Here is an 18,377-nt window from a genome sequence, read left to right as displayed (position 1 = left end):
AGGGCCATGGGATTGAGGGATTTGTTCATCTGATTCCCCTCTTGGGTGCAGTCTGTGAAGCTCAGATCCAGTGTCTGTAGGTGGAATATTGTTGGAATATTACAAAGTAGGGCAAAACACCATGCTTGTGAATGTGTGTTCCTAAAGTAACTACCTGTTCCACCTTTTGTTTGATTGCTACATTCATCTGACACATCTGTAACAGAAATACTGCTGTAAGTGGTATGTTGAGTCTAACTCCCTGGAAATGTTGTTGTCAAGTTGTGGTGGTTTGTGACAGGTACAGAGCATCACCGAGAGTGGAAGAAGATTGGCCGGCGTCTGCATCAGCTCAAGGTTCAGGTGCAGCAGATAGAGAATGCCCTTGCCTTCTCCTTCATTGAGGTATGTTATCTACTCCATCAATAGTGTGGTTGTTTAACTAAACCAGATTTTGTGTCTGTTGTGCCTACTATTGGTTGTTCTTTTTTAAGGGAACCTTGGTGAAAGCATTGCGTGCTGGAGACTGGGTTCTGCTGGATGAGATCAACCTTGCTGCTGCCGAGACACTGGAGTGTCTCAGTGGTCTGTTGGAGAGTACCTCGGGGTCGGTGGTGCTTACAGAGAGGGGGTGAGTGTCTCTATGGGTTGCTGGAGAGTACCTCAGGGTCAGTGGTGCTTACAGAGGGAGGGTGAGTGCTCTATGGGTTGCTGGAGAGTACCTCAGGGTTGATGGTGCTTACAGAGAGAGAGTGAGTGTCTCTATGGGTTGCTGGAGAGTACCTCGGGGTCAGTGGTGTTTACAGAGGGAGGGTGAGTGCTCTATGGGTTGCTGGAGAGTACCTCGGGGTCGATGGTGCTTCCAGAGAGGGGATGAGTGTCTCTATGGGTTGCTAGAGAGTACCTCGGGGTCAGTGGTGCTTACAGAGAGGGGGTGAGTGTCTCTATGGGTTGCTGGAGAGTACCTCGAGGTCGGTGGTGCTTCCAGAGAGGGGGTGAGTGTCTCTATGGGTTGCTAGAGAGTACCTCGGGGTCAGTGGTGCTTGTAGAGAGAGGGTGAGTGTCTCTATGGGTTGCTGGAGAGTACCTCGAGGTCGTTGGTGCTTCCAGAGAGGGGGTGAGTGTCTCTATGGGTTGCTAGAGAGTACCTCAGGGTCGGTGGTGCTTCCAGAGAGGGGGGTGAGTGTCTCTATGGGTTGCTAGAGAGTACCTCAGGGTCAGTGGTGCTTGTAGAGAGAGGATGAGTGTCTCTATGGGTTGCTGGAGAGTACCTCGAGGTCGTTGGTGCTCACTGGGAATGGAGGGTCTCTGTGGTCTGCTGGAGGGTAGCTCTGGATCAGTGGTGCTCACTTGGAGGGGAGGGTGTCAATGCTCTGCTAGAGGGTAGCTCTGGGTCAGTGGTGCTCACTTGGAGGGGAGGGTCTCCATGTTCCTCTGGAAGGTAGCTCTGGATCAGTGGTGCTCACTTAGAGGGGAGGGTGTCAATGCTCTGCTAGAGGGTAGCTCTGGGTCAGTGGTGCTCACTTGGAGGGGAGGGTCTCCATGTTCCTCTGGAAGGTAGCTCTGGGTCAGTGGTGCTCACTGGGAGGGGTGGGTCTCAGTGGTCTGCTGGAGTGTTCTCATCAGTTTTGGATGACTACTTATATTTAAAAAAAAACGTACTGTATTAGGCCAACATTAAATATTTCAGCGATGTGGACCCCGTTGTCCGTCACCGTGAGTTCCGTCTCTTCGCCTGCATGAACCCGGCTACTGATGTTGGAAAGAAGGACCTCACTCCTGGCATCAGAAACAGGTGGGTGAGATGAGTAGTTCCCCTTGGCATCATGCCTTACAGACGTGAAACAAATACATAAACTTGCATATTTGACATGAGATCCAGACGTTCCTGGCATGTTGCATGTAATCTGGCTTGAATTGTGTGTTCAAATCCAGATTAGCCCAGTTTTTTCGGTATGTGACCACCATACACATGCTTCATCAAAGTAATAATGTCTAATACCTGCTTCACTCCCTGTCAGTGGGACATACCTTTGTTAAAACAAACTGTTTCACCCAAGAAGAATCTTCAAACTAAGTGTTCATGTATGGCTGTCTAGCTGAGTAAATAATAGATAGAAAGGTTTGAACATACTCTAGATGTGTTACATTGAATGATGTACACTTTAATGGGATTTGATTTTGGAAAGCAGCTGGTCTGGAGCAGAATATGTCCCCATGACCAGATGCTTGTATTAGGAACCAACTGATGCAGATCTGATGTTCAGAATGTGTATCTGGGCCCACACATGGTCATTGCTGATGCTACCACCTATTGCCCTGCCTGACTTGGTCATACATAGGCAGATATGATGCTCTTGAAATATTGCTTCATGGCATAAAATAACACTCACTCACTGACTGTTCTAACCCTCCCCAGGTTCACGGAGCTCTACGTGGATGAGCTGGAGGACACACAGGACCTGAAGATTCTGACCAATGACTATCTCCGTGGTTTGTCGCTGTCCTCCTCACAGGTCGACGGGATTGTCAAGTTCTACCTCACCGTGCGCAATGAGGCGAACAAACGACTTACTGATGGCACTGGGCATAAACCTCATTTCAGGTAACAACCAGAAGTATTTACATAATTACATATTTGGAATCGGTACATTGTAGTGAGAATATATCAGGTTGTATTCTGTTTAATATGTTGCTGTTGTTAATAGGTGGGGACATTCATGATTTTGCTTCTGGTATTATGACATAGCCTGGTGATGTTATGACATAGCCTGGTGATGTTATGACATAGCCTGGTGATGTTATGACATAGCCTGGTGATGTTATGACATAGCCTGGTGATGTTATGGCATAGCCTGGTGATGTTATGACATAGCCTGGTGATGTTATGACATAGCCTGGTGATGTTATGGCATAGCCTGGTGATGTTATGACATAGCTTGGTGATGTTATGGCATAGCCTGGTGATGTAATGACATAGCTTGGTGATGTTATGGCATAGCCTGGTGATGTTATGGCATATCCTGGTGATGTTATGGCATATCCTGGTGATGTTATACCATAGATTTGTGATGTTATTGCATGGCTTGATGTTGTTATTACATATCTGAATGGTATGAAAATAAAACAGCTTGGTGATGTTATTAGATAGCTTGTGATGTTATTACATAGCTGGGTGGTGTTATTAGATAGCTTGTGATGTTATTACATAGGTGGGTGGTGCTATTAGATAGCTTGTGATGTTATTACATAGCTTGGTGGTGTTATCAGATAGCTTGTGATGTTATTACATAGCTTGGTAATGGAAGTCTGATTTGGTCTTGAATTTCAGTTTGCGAACCCTGTGCCGGGCCCTGAAGTTCGCCTCCAGTAACCCGTGTGGCCTTGTAGCACGATCTCTGTATGAGGTATGAGATGCGGGCAAGCTATAACATGACCCTCTTTCTTTTTCCTGTTCCATTAAGTAAATGCATTTTGGACTGGCCAGCTAAGATACTGTCTTGCATTTCATATTATACTCAAAAGAAGTTTTTATCCTCCGCAACAACGAAGTTGCAGGGGGTATAGATACAAGTTCCGTGCGTCCACGCATACGTCACACTTTGTCCAAAGCATATTTCCTAAACTATTCGTGATAGCTTAACCAAACTTGGTACACATGTCAACCATGATCTCAAGATGTGACTTTTGGGGGTTAGACCCCGATGCAAATTTTTATTTTTTGCGGTTTCCATGGAAACATGACTTATGCTGTGACTATGAAGACGTCATCTTGTCCGGAGAAGATCTCCCAAACTATACATGCTAGCTTCATCAAACTGGGTACATATATCAAGCATGATCCCTAGATGTGCCTTTTGGGGGTTAGACCCAGATATGAACTTTATTTTTTGCGGTTTCCATGGTGTTACAGTTAAATAATTGCCGAGACAAAAGGTTTAAGAATCCCCTTTGAACCAGCAAAATATAACACAGACAAGTCTAAAATATTCAATAATATATTGAGCAAACAATGAGCAAGATACAATGAATCACAATACAGATTTCTAGTGCAATGCAATTGAGTCACAAATCTAATGTTTTGAGTCACAAATATAAAATATCAACTCACCATGAGCCTTGGTAATTACAGTGAGATCAGATATCCTAAATGAAGCTTCTTTACAAATGAGAGCTGTCAGGCACAAAGTGTCAGACAATGTTGACAGACAGACGACGGCAGGTGACGGCAGAAAGATGCACTCAACTCCAGTGATATGAAAAGTCACGTGTAATTCCGTGTGTTAGTCCGTGTGATTCCGCAACAAGCAGCCTTTATATATACTGGCACAGAGTCTTGAACATTCTTTATCCACTGAGAACATTCGTGAAACGTGGAACATACGACCAGGAGTCAAAACATAATAAAGCCAAGGGAGGCAACTCTGGAGTGCTGTCCCAAAAGGCGTGCCGCTAAAATAGCTATATATATTGAACATATATGATGCGAAATGCGACCCACAACCCACACTCAAAACTTTAAACATTGTGACTCATGATAACTATCACCTAACCAATGTTATTACAAATTACAAAAAAAACACTCTCGTAACAATGGAAACGTGACTTAGGTTGTGGCTATGAGGATGTCATCTTTGTCTTGTCTTCTAATTTCTAAACTATACATGCTAGCTTCATCAAGCTTGGTACACATATCAAGCATGATCCCTAGATGTGCCTTTTGGGGGTTAGACCCAGATAATAATTTTTGTGGTTTCCATGGAAACATGACTTAGGCTGTGACTATGAGGATGTCATCTTGTTGCATTTCCATGGCAACAAGTTAGGCTTCAACAGAATTTGGTGGTAGTGCTCCTTTCTGGAGCAGATCTTAAAAACCTTTCGATACTCTCCTTCCACTTAGCTGTATACACTACAAAACATTTGACATAATCATATCTAGTAGACATATTCATAAAGAGTATTTTGCCGTTGAGGGGGATATTAATGACTTTGTCTTCTTGTTGTCAACTGGTTCAGTGCTATTAACTCAGATCAAACGAATTAGAGACAATGCTGTGATGTTTGTTGTACCCTTTGTACGGTATGGACCTAGGAGCTCCTACACGTATATTGCCCCCAAAATGCTTGTGAAGGATAATAACTGAGGAGGTTTTTTTTCTAACTTAATGACTAAAAGAAAAGTTTGAAATATAATTCTTCTACAAATTTGTGTTTCAGGGTTTCTGCCTTAGTTTCCTGACCCAGCTGGACCGGTCGTCCCACCCCGTGGTGGAGAAGCTTGTGTGTCAGCATGTAGTAGGGAAGGCCAACATCAAGGCTATTCTCAAACAGCCGCTGCCACAGCCCCACGGTGCCAAACACCTCAAGTTCGAGGGTTACTGGATATCCCAGGGTGCACTGGAGCCTCATGTGCCAGACAATTACATTCTCACACCATCAGTCAGAGAAAACTTGCGAGATTTGGCCCGAGTTATCTCAGCTAGGTAAGAATTGGTGATAATAGAAATTATTAACAACATTGTTCTATAGTACTAAAAATGTTAACAAGTGTAATTTGTCATTATAATTACCACGGCTCCAGATAAGGGCCGTATTGGCGTATGTACGGATAAAAAATATGCACGATACGGTAGGAAGTAATTTAGAAAACGTAGCACATACGCACCACAGCAATGCTGTACGGTCATGGAATCATTTACAGACGTATTTATCTGAAAGAGTGTCGTTTATTGTTTATTGACCTGTTTACACAAGAGTAGTAATGTTGTGGTGCATATATGAAACGAAACACAAGATTACTGATACGCCATTAAATTCCATTCAGTACTCAAAATGTACTCTTAAGTTTATCCAGTACTCCTATATTGAAAATATAAGGAGGACGTACTCCTGATGTTGAAAAATTATCTGGAGCCCTGAATTACCATTAAGCATTATCCATCTTCTTCAGTAACTCATGCTTGTAACAGGAGACAAACAGGATTGAGTGGCCAGGGTGACTGACTTCGATGATGCATTTTATGATATGCCTGTTTGGTAGATTGTTGCTCATGATGTCAATCACTGGATTGTCTGGGCCAGATTCAGTTATGACCTGACCATCATCATTTAAGTCAAGCATTGCCGAATGAGAGGTTAAACTACTACACATGGTGCCGTCTGCTTGTCTCCGCAGCCAGCACCCAGTGCTGCTACAGGGTGAGACGTCGGTGGGGAAGACGAGTCTGATCACGTGGTTGGCACAGTCCAGTGGGAACCAGTGTGTGAGAGTCAACAACCATGAACACACGGACCTGCAGGAGTATGTTGGCTGTTACGCAGCAGATGAGTCTGGCAAACTTGTCTTCAAGGAAGGTGAGGTTCTGTCCGGTATTGCCCTGATCCTAGATCTATCTCACAACCATCATGGCCACTTAACTCTCCCTAATGTCTTAATTGTGGATGCAGTGCTGGCAGATATTGTTGCTTGAGCAGTTCTCAAGCATAAATTAGTATGCAAATTTCAACTGTGAGCTTATTAGCTGCAACTGTTGTTAAAAGAAAGAGAAACATTCTGTTAATTGTTGAGGGCATCACTTGCCCATATTGTCCCCACAATAGGCCCCAGTATCTCATGCTTGTTGTAAGAGTTGTCTAAAGAGGGCCGAGTGGTCTGACTTGGAGACTTGGCTGAATGTCTTTGTACACCCCTTGTTTTGTCTGTTGGTGAGCAGTGTCTTCACTGTTGACAAAGTTTCTCATTTGTTGTATGTTACTTGTTAGTTTTGGTGAGTTTAGTCAGTTGTTATCTGTTGGTGAGTTTAGTCAGTTGTTATCTGTTGGTGAGTTTAGTCAGTTTTTATCTGTTGGTGAGTGTTATTGTTGAGGGTTATCTCTTTGTGACTGTTGCTTCTTAATATTTGTTGTCGATTTCTGTTGGGGACAGTTAGTGACTGCTGTTGCCTGTTGTTGATTGTTGTCTGGTGGGGTCTGTTGTCTTTTTTTTATGTTGAGTGTTACTGTCTGTTGTCTGGTGGTCAGTAGTATTGCCTACTGGTATCTGTCAGTAACAACCGTTTTGTGTGTCAGGTGTCCTGGTGGAGGCGATGCGACAGGGACATTGGATCATCCTCGACGAGCTGAACCTGGCCCCAACTGACGTCCTAGAGGCCCTCAACAGGGTGAGTGCATAGCGGCAGTTGCCATATTCCTTCCCATGTTCATTGGTTAATGTCAGTGTTTATTTATGTCACTACTGGTGCCTATGAATTGTCTCATTTTAAAAGTCTCCAGGATTTACAGTGACGACTGCATCTCTGACTGTCAACAGATCATAAAAGTCTGATTACAAATACTATTTCTTGGTGTTGAAAATTAAATTTGAGTGATTATTGCAGATTGAAAACAAAAGCTGTCTTGTTAGGTCAAACCAGACAGACTGCAGGAGTGTCTTGTGATGACATTCTGCTGTTGTGTTTTCCAAGAAGTTCTGTAGGTGATGTAACACTTTCAATGTTGATTCTTCCCCAGCTGTTGGATGACAACCGAGAACTGTTTATAGCGGAGACCCAGGAGACGGTGAAGGCTCACCCCAAGTTCATGCTGTTCGCTACCCAGAATCCTCCAGGAATGTATGGAGGCAGGAAGGTACGACATGTACAGGATCTGTAACACGTGTTTGTAGCTTGACAGATTTTACTCTCATCTTAACCATTCCGAATGATTTTCTGACATCTGTAGGAATAATGTTTGTAGATGGACTTATGTTAATGTGAGCATACCAATAACAAGATAATGTTTTCTAGATGCTGTCTCGAGCCTTCAGGAATCGTTTCATTGAGCTACACTTCAACGAAATACCAAGCATTGAACTGGAGACGATTCTCCATCAGCGCTGCAGCATCCCACTGTCCTACGACAAACGACTTGTCAAGGTCATGCTGGAGCTTCAGGTAAGACGGCCAGATAAACTAACGGGATTGAATAGATACATTAGTCATTTGCAACTATTGAACTCTGGTCTCACTGCTCGGTAGACATGACTTCTCAGATCGTAAGATCTACCTATTTTGTTCTTATATTTTTTATGAAAGGATCTCAAACTGTGTTAGTTTGGTTTTATGTTCTCAATTCTTTAACGTGGCCATGTTGACCATCTGCTTCAGATGAGGCGGCGTGGATCAGGGGTGTTTGCAGGAAAGCAGGGCTTCATGACGTTGAGGGATCTGTTCCGGTGGGCAGAGAGGTACAGCAGTACTGATGTCAAGACAAGTGCCAAGTTCTACGATTGGGACCAGCACCTTGCTGATCATGGTATGACAGTAGCGGCTTTCTCAAATATCAGTTGATGGAAACAATGTAGGAACTAATCTTTGATTTCTGATCATACTGTGTAGATTCTGATAGAGAAATATTGTTGTTTACTGTATGTCTGTCATTAGTACCTAAAACTTGAGGAGAAGATCAATGGGTCCCAGTCCTGATGACTATGAAGTCTACATTTATCAGTAACCTAGTAACAGGGGAGAGCATCGCTGAGCAGTTTCAACAGAAAGGGAGATAAAAGTGTATTGTTCACAATTCCATGTAATTATTTCATTTTCAGGTTGGTATTGACTTAAGAAAAGTGATGAAAGCTGAATATCGAATAAGGATTTCAATATTATACTTTTCTAACATCTATGTTTCAATAAATTGTCACTCACTGATTTGAAGTTTGTGTAGACCAGTGGTCGAACTGTATGATATAAATGTCCTCTACATGTCCTCTACATGTCCCCTAGGCTATTTCTTCATCAGATCACACATGTTAATGTCACCTACATCAATTCGAGGAGTGTACATCTAGCCGTCCTGTACATGCCTACATTAGGTCACTGCTCACTCATGTCATATGCTGCCCTGTGCATGTTCTGTAGGCTACATGTTGCTGGCTGGCCGTGTGAGGAAGGCGGACGAGTCTGTTGTTATTCAAGAGGTCCTCAAGAAGCATCTGAAGCGGGATGTCAATTCCAGCCTGCTGTTTGACTTGACTGGCAAGACGTCCACATCAACAGCCCCCTTGTTGAAGGAGGTCACTGACCAATCAGTGGAGGGCTTTCAACACATAGTGTGGACACACAATATGAGAAGACTGGCTGTTCTCATTGGCCAGGCCATCAAGTTCAGGGAGCCTGTGCTGCTGGTCGGAGAAACTGGGTGAGTGTTTCTGTTTGTCTTGTTATAGAGGTTCCATCATAACCACCAGTGTGGACACTGCAGAAATCCTGCTTGTTTCATCATAAACACACAGACACAGTTGACAACAGTACAAAACCAGTGACATCAGTCAGCGCAAATGTGCAACAAAAGCCCTTGCACTTCTGCTTTCAGCCAACCAGAAACAGTTGTTTATTAGTAGGTCATGGCTTTACTGTTCTTCAATTCACTGAGACAAAATCACAACTTATATAGTCTAACTTCTTTGAGTGGCATTTTAGAAGTTGGGAAGTACAATATAGAACAAACTTTATGGATAATAACTTCTTTTTATTCGTGAGTACCGTTGTCAAGCATAATGGAACATGAAGAAGGGGGAAGTGTATATATACTGGATGTAACAATGTAACATGTAACAATGTTTGATGTGGATGGCTTCGGTGAGCTTGCGTTTAGTGAATATAATAGAGTGGTCTGACATCACCATTCTCTCTAACAAACAAACAGACTTCACTAAACGCAAGGTCACCGAAGCCATCCACATCAAACGCTAAAAGCCCACCATCAACCGAGACCAAGGATACTTCATTCCATCCGCTTATGATGCACTCATCCACCAAGCCCAATCTACTGTATAAACTCTGCTGTATAAACATCTCATTATTTGGACATCATTGGCTTCCACGCCTGTCCTTTGTCTACTCTCTGGCTTCATCAGCTTTCTGCCTAGCCAATTATGTTAATTATGTTGTTTTCTTTGTTACATTGTTACATTGTTACATCCAGTATATATACACTTCCCCCTTCTTCATGTTCTATTACGTTGACAACGGTACAAGAATGTGTATCGAAACGTCGCACTCATGAATAAAAAAGAAGTTGTTATCCATAAAGTTTGTTCTATATTATATAGTCTATCAAATTCCATGGAATCACATGTCCTGAAACCATTGCTGTTTGTATGAGACAACTTACTCAGTAAGATGACTATTGTGTGAATGAAATGGTATAAAAGTATATCTGTGTTGTACTTGGTGCTTACTGGTTGACATGGTGCATAGCTTGGCCTCGTTGAAATTTCCTGTTATGTATTTTGTACATATATCCTCCCCCAGTTGTGGCAAGACGACAATATGTCAGTTGTATGCAGCCATGAGAGGGCGCCACCTGTACAGTGTTAACTGCCACCTCCACACAGAGAGTGCCGACTTCCTCGGGGGACTAAGGCCAGTTCGTTCTCACGCAGAACAGGTAGGTCATTATTTCTACAAAAGAGGACAGAAAGAATTATTTGTAATGTCTAAACATAAGACTCTGACAAACCCACAGATAATATTTTCACAGTTACTCAGAAAACATTGTTTGAGTTGCTCAAAAGCTAACTCCCATAGCTGCTGTATTTGTCTCTCTTCTGACAGACATGTTTTTTCAGGTAGAGGTGACATGTTTTTTTAACTGGTGTCGTGGAGGCACAAGGCATTTCAGTTTGGAGGCTTTACCATTACCCTCTTCACTTCCCATACCTGGTGTCCCCTGCCATGATAGCTGGAATATTGCTAAAAGCGGCGTAAAACCATACTCACTCACTCATCTCATTTGTATTCCAGGATGACCCGAAGGAGATGAAGCTGTTTGAGTGGTTGGATGGCCCGCTGGTGACGGCCATGAAGGAGGGCAGCATGTTCCTCATCGACGAGATTTCCCTGGCAGACGACTCGGTGCTGGAGCGGCTTAACAGTGTGTTGGAGCCAGAGCAGACGCTGCTGCTGGCGGAGAAGGGTCGCGGAGATGGGGGCAGCAACGTGGTGGAGCAAGTCAAGGCGGTAGCAGGATTCCAGGTGTTCGCAACCATGAATCCTGGTGGGGATTTCGGCAAGAAGGAGGTGAGGAAAAATCGTTCTATGTATTGGTAGGTAAAACAGATATGTCAGCCATAGGATTTGGGCAGCATGCTTGTGTTATTTGTATAAAAATTCACAAGTGTAGTGATATAGATTTCACTATGTATTTGAAGTATAGACAGCATTGATGTGACAATGTATGGTACCATCATACCACATACCACATACCTCATGTTTGCTGTAAGAGATCTAAAACGAGACCTTATAGGAACCACATTCTTCAGTAATCTGCATTAAAGTCCAATCTTACATTGTTGTGTGAGATTTGCTGTAATATACTGCTGGTTTAGATCCAATGATTGCATATATAGAAATTTGCTGAAGGAGTTGAACTTCTGAGAAATCGCAAGTATTTGTGTTTAAATCATCTTGGCAAGTTAAGGCATGAAACTTTCTGTGGACAATTCGTTATTGCTTGCAGCAATAGTTATTCTGGCCACTTCATAGATTGCATTCTGTGAAGTTCATCCATATAAATTCCATGACCTAATGTTCTTCCAGCTATTACCTATCAAAGAATTAACAACAAAATATGTGTGTCCTAACAAACATTACCGGCAAATCAATGACTCTTCACCTTGGATGACCCGGGCTTGTTGCAGCTGTCGCCGGCACTACGGAACAGGTTCACTGAGATCTGGTGTCCACCCTCGTGTCAGAGGGACGACCTTGAGGAGATCATTGAACACAACATCCGTGACGGCCTTGTTCTGGGCAACCAACAGGATGGCACCACTGGGTTTGGAGCGGCCATATTAGATTTCATTGAGTGGTTCTCAAATAATGAAATTGGAAAGAAGTAAGTACCACTGTCGTATTGGTGTGAACCATGGAAATGTAGTTGGTTTAGGTGGCAGTATGTTGAGATGAAGAGAAGTATATCGAATGAAAGATTTTATAACATTCATAAGATTTATCATCCAAAACTAGCTTCCAAAGAAGATATCACTTCAATGGTGTCAAGAAATATCTCCAAGGAGATAGGGCTACAGTGCAATTCCATCATTGTGCTTTTCAGAACTTTATGATATCTTCAGTTGTCCTACTGTGATTTCCCAGTCCAATGACTAACCTTGAACTAAATGTATTTTGATGAAGACTGAAAAGATATACTGGGATATAAATACTTGTGACCATATGACGATGATGTCAGTGTTGGATGCTTGTTGGACTCTGTGTTGCGTTTTGTGTAAAAAAAAAGTAATATTTTTAAGTCCATATGCTAATTTGGAGTCAAACTAAAGCCCTTTTTGGAACAAGATGTCCAATAGAAGGTCATACAAAACTGACACACCAGTTTTTGAAACAGAATGATTCAGTATTGATATCAACTTAGACTATTTGGTATGCAGTTTTCACTGGACATGTCTGCTGAATACGGGACCGTTAACCCTCAAAATGTCTGGTCGCAGTCAAACTTTACCACTCAGTATCTTGTATAAACTAGAGAACAGAAACATGGGAGCTGGCCAGGAGTTACTGACTTCAAAACATAGATGTGTGTGTTTCCATGGTTACTAACTCTTGCCAGTTTTGCCTTGCATCGTGCAACAGGTCCACATTACATACACAAGAAAAGACTTGCACGTTACATTTGTGTTAAAACAATGTCAACATTATTCTCTGTTGTTGTTATGACGTCTTTCTACACCTTCTCAGGTGTACAGTGAGTATTCGAGACATCCTGTCCTGGGTCAACTTCATCAACACCTGTGCCACACCCGATTTTGGGGATGTTTCTATGGAAACCTCAGAAAGTGGCCTTGACCCTGTGAGGGCATACATCCACGGAGCTTGTCTTGTTTTTCTGGACAGTCTAGGAAGTGGTAAGTGGTCATTTACTCGTAGACTGTATCAGATTAACAACACATAATTATCGCAATATTGTCAGTGGAATATTTCAGGTTTACGTGTTTGGCTCAGGCGTATTTAACCTCTATTTAGACTCATTAAGATCCAGGGTAGAATTGGTCTTCAGTAGCGCATGTTTGTCATTAGAGGCGACTAATGGGATCGGGTGGTCAAACTCGCTGACTTGGTTGACATGTGTCATCGTATCCCAATTGCGCAGATCGATGCTCATGCTGTTGATCACTGGATTGTCTGGTCCAGACTTGTTTATTTACAGACTGTCGCCATATAGATGGAATATTGCTGAGTGCGGCGTAAAACTAAACTCACTCACTCACTAATCTGATAGGGAATCAACAGACCTACAGCATGATAACTAGCTTCCTGCAGTACTTGTACAGTATGTTTTATGTTTATTATGACTCGAATCATCTGAACCTTGTGGCTGTTCTTTGACCCTTCTAATTATCGTAATCATATTGTTTCAAAATTGCTCAATGTAGTGCTCCCTGTTGCCTCACAGGTACTTCAAGTCACACGGCTGACTTCAGTGTAGAGGTAGCCCGTGACACATGCCTCCAGTATCTCGTCAAGCAGGTCAATTCTTTTGGTGGCCATGATTACAACATGGCTGACTTGCATCTGTGTCTCCAGAAAGAGGCTGCAGGGAAGATGGATGTTGTCAGCACGGATGATGTGTTCTCCATACCTCCCTTCAGCATTCCGAGAGGTATTTACATCACCTGTCTTGTGAATGTTTTACTTAGTGATTCTGTAATCTGTATGATATCAACGAACATACATCCTTGCATGATTCAGCTTTGTGTCGTGATTACTAAAGCTGCAATGCATACACTATGAGATGAATTTGGTGTGTAGTGTACAGTAATGAATACAAATATTTATTCATGATTACTTAATGCTTGTCGTAAGAGGCGACTAACAGGATCGGGTGGTCAGGCTCGCTGACTTGGTTGACACATGTCATCGGTTCCCAATTGCGCAGATCGATGCTCATGATGTTGATCACTGGATTGTCTGGTCCAGACTCGATTATTTACAGACTGCCGCCATATAGCTGGGATATTGCTGAGTGCGGCGTAAAACTAAACTCACTCATGTCATGTAATTTCTTAGATGGGAACATTTCAATGAGATTTTCTGTAATGCCCAAAAGCAGTACCAATAGCGGGACCAATAGCCTCCTGACATAAGTTATGCTGCTGCATGGCTGAAGACAGTCCATTTTGCATGTCTCACTTAGATAAACAACAAACAAATTGCAAGTAAAAAGCACTCTCTTAAGACTATTTTGTAAATATCCAGTTCTAGTAAACATCGAATAATGAATTAAATTGATGAAGGAATATGGTTCAATTCACCTAATACATCATAACAGGACCAATGATTATACCACAGTAATAAGGCAGATTGAATGCTTGTGTTTTCTGTCAGGTGACCTTCACCCTGAGTCCAGCACCAAGTATGCCCTGCAGGCACCAACCACCTGCATGAATGCACAGCGGGTTCTGAGGGCACTGCAGTTGCCACGCCCACTGCTTCTGGAGGGGTCACCAGGGGTCGGGAAGACCAGTCTCGTCACCGCAATAGCTCGGTCAGCCGGGCGCGAACTTGTACGCATCAATCTGTCCGAGCAGACGGTGAGTTTCAACATGACTTCATATAGGCCCCATAGGTAGCCCAAACAATGGGCCACCAGTTTTTGTAGAAAAGTAGGTGTATTAAGTAAAACAAAGGATTAGTTAATCACACTTTGTGCCCTCGGTTTTTTTTACCTCACATCCCAATAATCTGTATCATAAGCAGCCAGGATTGTTTCTTCAGAACATCAATCACTGGATCACTGTTCCATTATTTAAATCTATAAAACGGTAATCTTTTCCCTGCTCATTGTCTATTGATGTTCCAAGACCAACATGGATGCCTGATGTTGCAGGATGTGACAGACTTGTTTGGTGCCGACCTGCCTGTGGAGGGTGCAGAAGGGGGGAGGTTTGCATGGAGGGATGGCCCCCTCCTGCAGGCACTGAAGGCCGGTCATTGGGTTGTCCTTGATGAGGTGAGAAGGTCATGTATGTTAACATTAATGTTTATTTAGCAAGTTATGACTGTCTTGACATTAACATGTTTGGTGACTAGCACTTTGATTGTTCAACTGGTCTTAACATGATCTGTGAATGCTTTTGAGTGACCATGAAGATTCACACACTGTCGTTGAGGCTGTCGTTGGGTGTTTCAGTTGAACCTGGCCTCCCAGTCTGTGTTGGAGGGGCTTAACGCCTGTCTGGACCACAGAGCCGAGGTGTTCATCCCGGAACTCGGCAAGACTTTCACCATTCAACACGAGCAGTCGCGACTGTTTGCCTGTCAGAACCCACTCAGCCAGGGCGGAGGACGGAAGGGACTGCCTCGCTCATTCCTCAACAGGTTCACTCAGGTGAGTGTTTGGGTTCATGTCACATGTCATCTTTGTTGTGAAGCCTTGTTACAGTATGTCTTTGTTTCTATCCATAGTAAAGCTGTCTGTCACAGATAAGAGACTATATATATGTTCATAAAAACAGCCTACTTGCTCAAGGGCCCAAGGCCAAGTAAATGTAGAAATTCTATTTGCCCAGTCTGATTTTCAACTTGCCTTGCAAAATCAGAGAAAAGATAAAATATTTTACTTGAAACGAAGCATTATGTCATTGAGCCTGGTAGTTACAAAGTACTTTCAGTGCACACAATCTATCTTTTATGTTTCAACTGATCATTTTCACACTTCCTCAACACTTCGGGCAAGTCGGGTTTGGAAATCCCACTCCCCTATCTTTTTGGTTAATTGTCTGTAACAGGTGTATATCTGGTTGTGTGGTGTATGTTACAGGTGTATATCTGGTTGTGTGGTGTATGTTACAGGTGTATATCTGGTTGTGTGGTGTATGTTACAGGTGTATATCTGGTTGTGTGGTGTATGTTACAGGTGTATATCTGGTTGTGTGGTGTATGTTACAGGTATACATAGAGCCTCTATCGAGAGGGGTACTGTTGTCTGTAACAGGTGTATATCTGGTTGTGTGGTGTATGTTACAGGTGTATATCTGGCTGTGTGGTGTATGTCACAGGTGTATATCTGGTTGTGTGGTGTATGTTACAGGTGTATATCTGGTTGTGTGGTGTATGTTACAGGTGTTTATCTGGTTGTGTGGTGTATGTTACTGGTGTATATCTGGTTGTGTGGTGTATGTTACAGGTGTATATCTGGTTGTGTGTATGTTACAGGTGTATATCTGGTTGTGTGGTGTATGTCACAGGTGTATATCTGGTTGTGTGGTGTATGTTACAGGTATACATAGAGCCTCTATCGAGAGGGGATCTGTTGTTTATAACAGGTGTATATCTGGTTGTGTGGTGTATGTTACAGGTGTATATCTGGTTGTGTGGTGTATGTTACAGGTGTATATCTGGTTGTGTGGTGTATGTTACAGGTATATATAGAGCCTCTATCGAGAGGGGTACTGTTGTCTGTAACAGGTGTATATCTGGTTGTGTGGTGTATGTTACAGGTGTATATCTGGCTGTGTGGTGTATGTCACAGGTGTATATCTGGTTGTGTGGTGTATGTTACAGGTGTATATCTGGCTGTGTGGTGTATGTCACAGGTGTATATCTGGTTGTGTGGTGTATGTTACTGGTGTATATCTGGTTGTGTGGTGTATGTTACAGGTGTATATCTGGTTGTGTGTATGTTACAGGTGTATATCTGGTTTGTGTGGTGTATGTCACAGGTGTATATCTGGTTGTGTGGTGTATGTTACAGGTATACATAGAGCCTCTATCGAGAGGGGATCTGTTGTTTATAACAGGTGTATATCTGGTTGTGTGGTGTATGTTACAGGTGTATATCTGGTTGTGTGGTGTATGTTACAGGTGTATATCTGGTTGTGTGGTGTATGTTACAGGTATATATAGAGCCTCTATCGAGAGGGGTACTGTTGTCTGTAACAGGTGTGTATCTGGTTGTGTGGTGTATGTTACAGGTGTATATCTGGTTGTGTGGTGTATGTCACAGGTGTATATCTGATTGTGTGGTGTATGTTACAGGTATACATAGAGCCTCTATCGAGAGGGGATCTGTTGTTTATTACCACGTCCATGTTCCCAGTCATCCCAGAGGAAATCTTGGCAGCCATGGTGGACTTCAACATCGAGGTAAGATGACGCACACTGTTGGCGCTACTAATTTACTAGTCCCCCCATCTCCCCCCACAAATTATGTCACATCGTTTTATGAACTTTAAGGTGGTGCTGGATTCTAAAGGTAGGCTATTGAATGGTATTAAACTAATGTGTCAACTTTAAATGCATTTGAAGTATTTTTGTATTATGCTCAATTTGATTATGCACTCGGTATCATGTCTGCCTATTTGTGAATGTGATTTAATATTGCAAGGATACATTTGATCAACTTCTTGACTGGAATTCCCACAGTTCAGTCAAATGAGATTCTGACATGTTATAGATGAGAATAGTTCCAAAGACAATAATAAACTAGTTTCTGTGTTTCATAAAATTGGCATTACACAATATTTGTGTGGTATAGTCATCTTCAAAATCTGGCACCCACAAGAGATATTGCGGACAGTTGTGACGTCATTGGTGACCATGATGTCACTACACAATGACATCAGTAGTGCCTGGTTATAAGGGCTGGTTAGCTGTACTATTTCACACTTTTCAGTAATGTTGAAAAGTTGAACCCGTGAAGGTCCGGGTTAGAATGTACCTTCAGTAACCCATGCTTGTCGTAAGCGGCTAATAGGATCACGTGGTCAGGCTCGCTGGCTTGGTTGTCTCATGTCATCACTTCCCAATTGCGCAGATCGATGCTCATGCTGTCGATCACTGGATTGTCTGGTTCAGACTCAATTATTTACAGACCGCCACCATATAGCTGGAATATTGCTGAGTGCAGCGTAAACTAAACTCACTGAAAAGTTTAAAGTTTAAAGTATGATTTGGAATGATAAATGGAATCTCACCCTCATATCTCTTATGTATAAAAAATATTGGCAAGCTGCATAATTATAAGCCTGTTTTTATGAATGTTGAAGACACTTGGGTGGGATATTCTGTTAACTAGAGTAACTTTATGAGCTCTTTGTCATCTTTCTAAGTGCCACACATCTCTTCCAATGGTGATATGGTATATAAGGGTACAGGCTGTTACTCTGATAGGTCACTATGAATTTCAGATATTTAAATGTTTTCTTTGTTATTCTTATTAACTCTTTAAAAGTATATTGATTTTAGTTCTTTGTGGATATTAATACTGAGATGGCTGTTTTTTGTGCTGTGATTCCAGCTCCACAACCAGACAATGAAACAGGGCTTGTGGGGACACCGCGGAGGACCCTGGGAGTTCAATCTGCGGGACTTGTTCGCTGGTGTGAGGTGCTGCTG

At 42.6% G+C, this 18,377-nt stretch overlaps 1 protein-coding gene across 1 annotated transcript in view; it reads left to right on the top strand.

The window, feature by feature from the left end:
• Positions 1–18,369, top strand: part of LOC124288269 (midasin-like) — a gene marked incomplete at its 3' end in the record, with an annotated part of 36,535 nt that extends 18,166 nt beyond the window's left edge. Inside the window, exons 17-38 of the mRNA XM_046724781.1 lie at positions 281–384; positions 474–610; positions 1,670–1,774; positions 2,399–2,584; positions 3,311–3,386; positions 5,200–5,465; positions 6,158–6,336; positions 7,051–7,142; positions 7,492–7,608; positions 7,767–7,913; positions 8,127–8,274; positions 8,880–9,159; positions 10,275–10,410; positions 10,767–11,042; positions 11,663–11,859; positions 12,720–12,886; positions 13,435–13,641; positions 14,367–14,572; positions 14,869–14,991; positions 15,172–15,369; positions 17,019–17,126; positions 18,280–18,369. Coding sequence (XP_046580737.1) covers positions 281–384; positions 474–610; positions 1,670–1,774; positions 2,399–2,584; positions 3,311–3,386; positions 5,200–5,465; positions 6,158–6,336; positions 7,051–7,142; positions 7,492–7,608; positions 7,767–7,913; positions 8,127–8,274; positions 8,880–9,159; positions 10,275–10,410; positions 10,767–11,042; positions 11,663–11,859; positions 12,720–12,886; positions 13,435–13,641; positions 14,367–14,572; positions 14,869–14,991; positions 15,172–15,369; positions 17,019–17,126; positions 18,280–18,369 — 3,545 coding nt within the window. The remainder of the gene's footprint in view (positions 1–280; positions 385–473; positions 611–1,669; positions 1,775–2,398; positions 2,585–3,310; positions 3,387–5,199; positions 5,466–6,157; positions 6,337–7,050; positions 7,143–7,491; positions 7,609–7,766; positions 7,914–8,126; positions 8,275–8,879; positions 9,160–10,274; positions 10,411–10,766; positions 11,043–11,662; positions 11,860–12,719; positions 12,887–13,434; positions 13,642–14,366; positions 14,573–14,868; positions 14,992–15,171; positions 15,370–17,018; positions 17,127–18,279) is intronic.
• Between the last annotated feature and the right edge of the window lie 8 nt (positions 18,370–18,377).

This window comes from Haliotis rubra, unplaced genomic scaffold (genome assembly GCF_003918875.1).
Source record: "Haliotis rubra isolate DU_JTF1 unplaced genomic scaffold, ASM391887v1 Scf414, whole genome shotgun sequence".
NCBI lineage: Eukaryota > Metazoa > Mollusca > Gastropoda > Lepetellida > Haliotidae > Haliotis > Haliotis rubra.
This window is presented reverse-complemented; position numbering and strand designations above follow the sequence as displayed.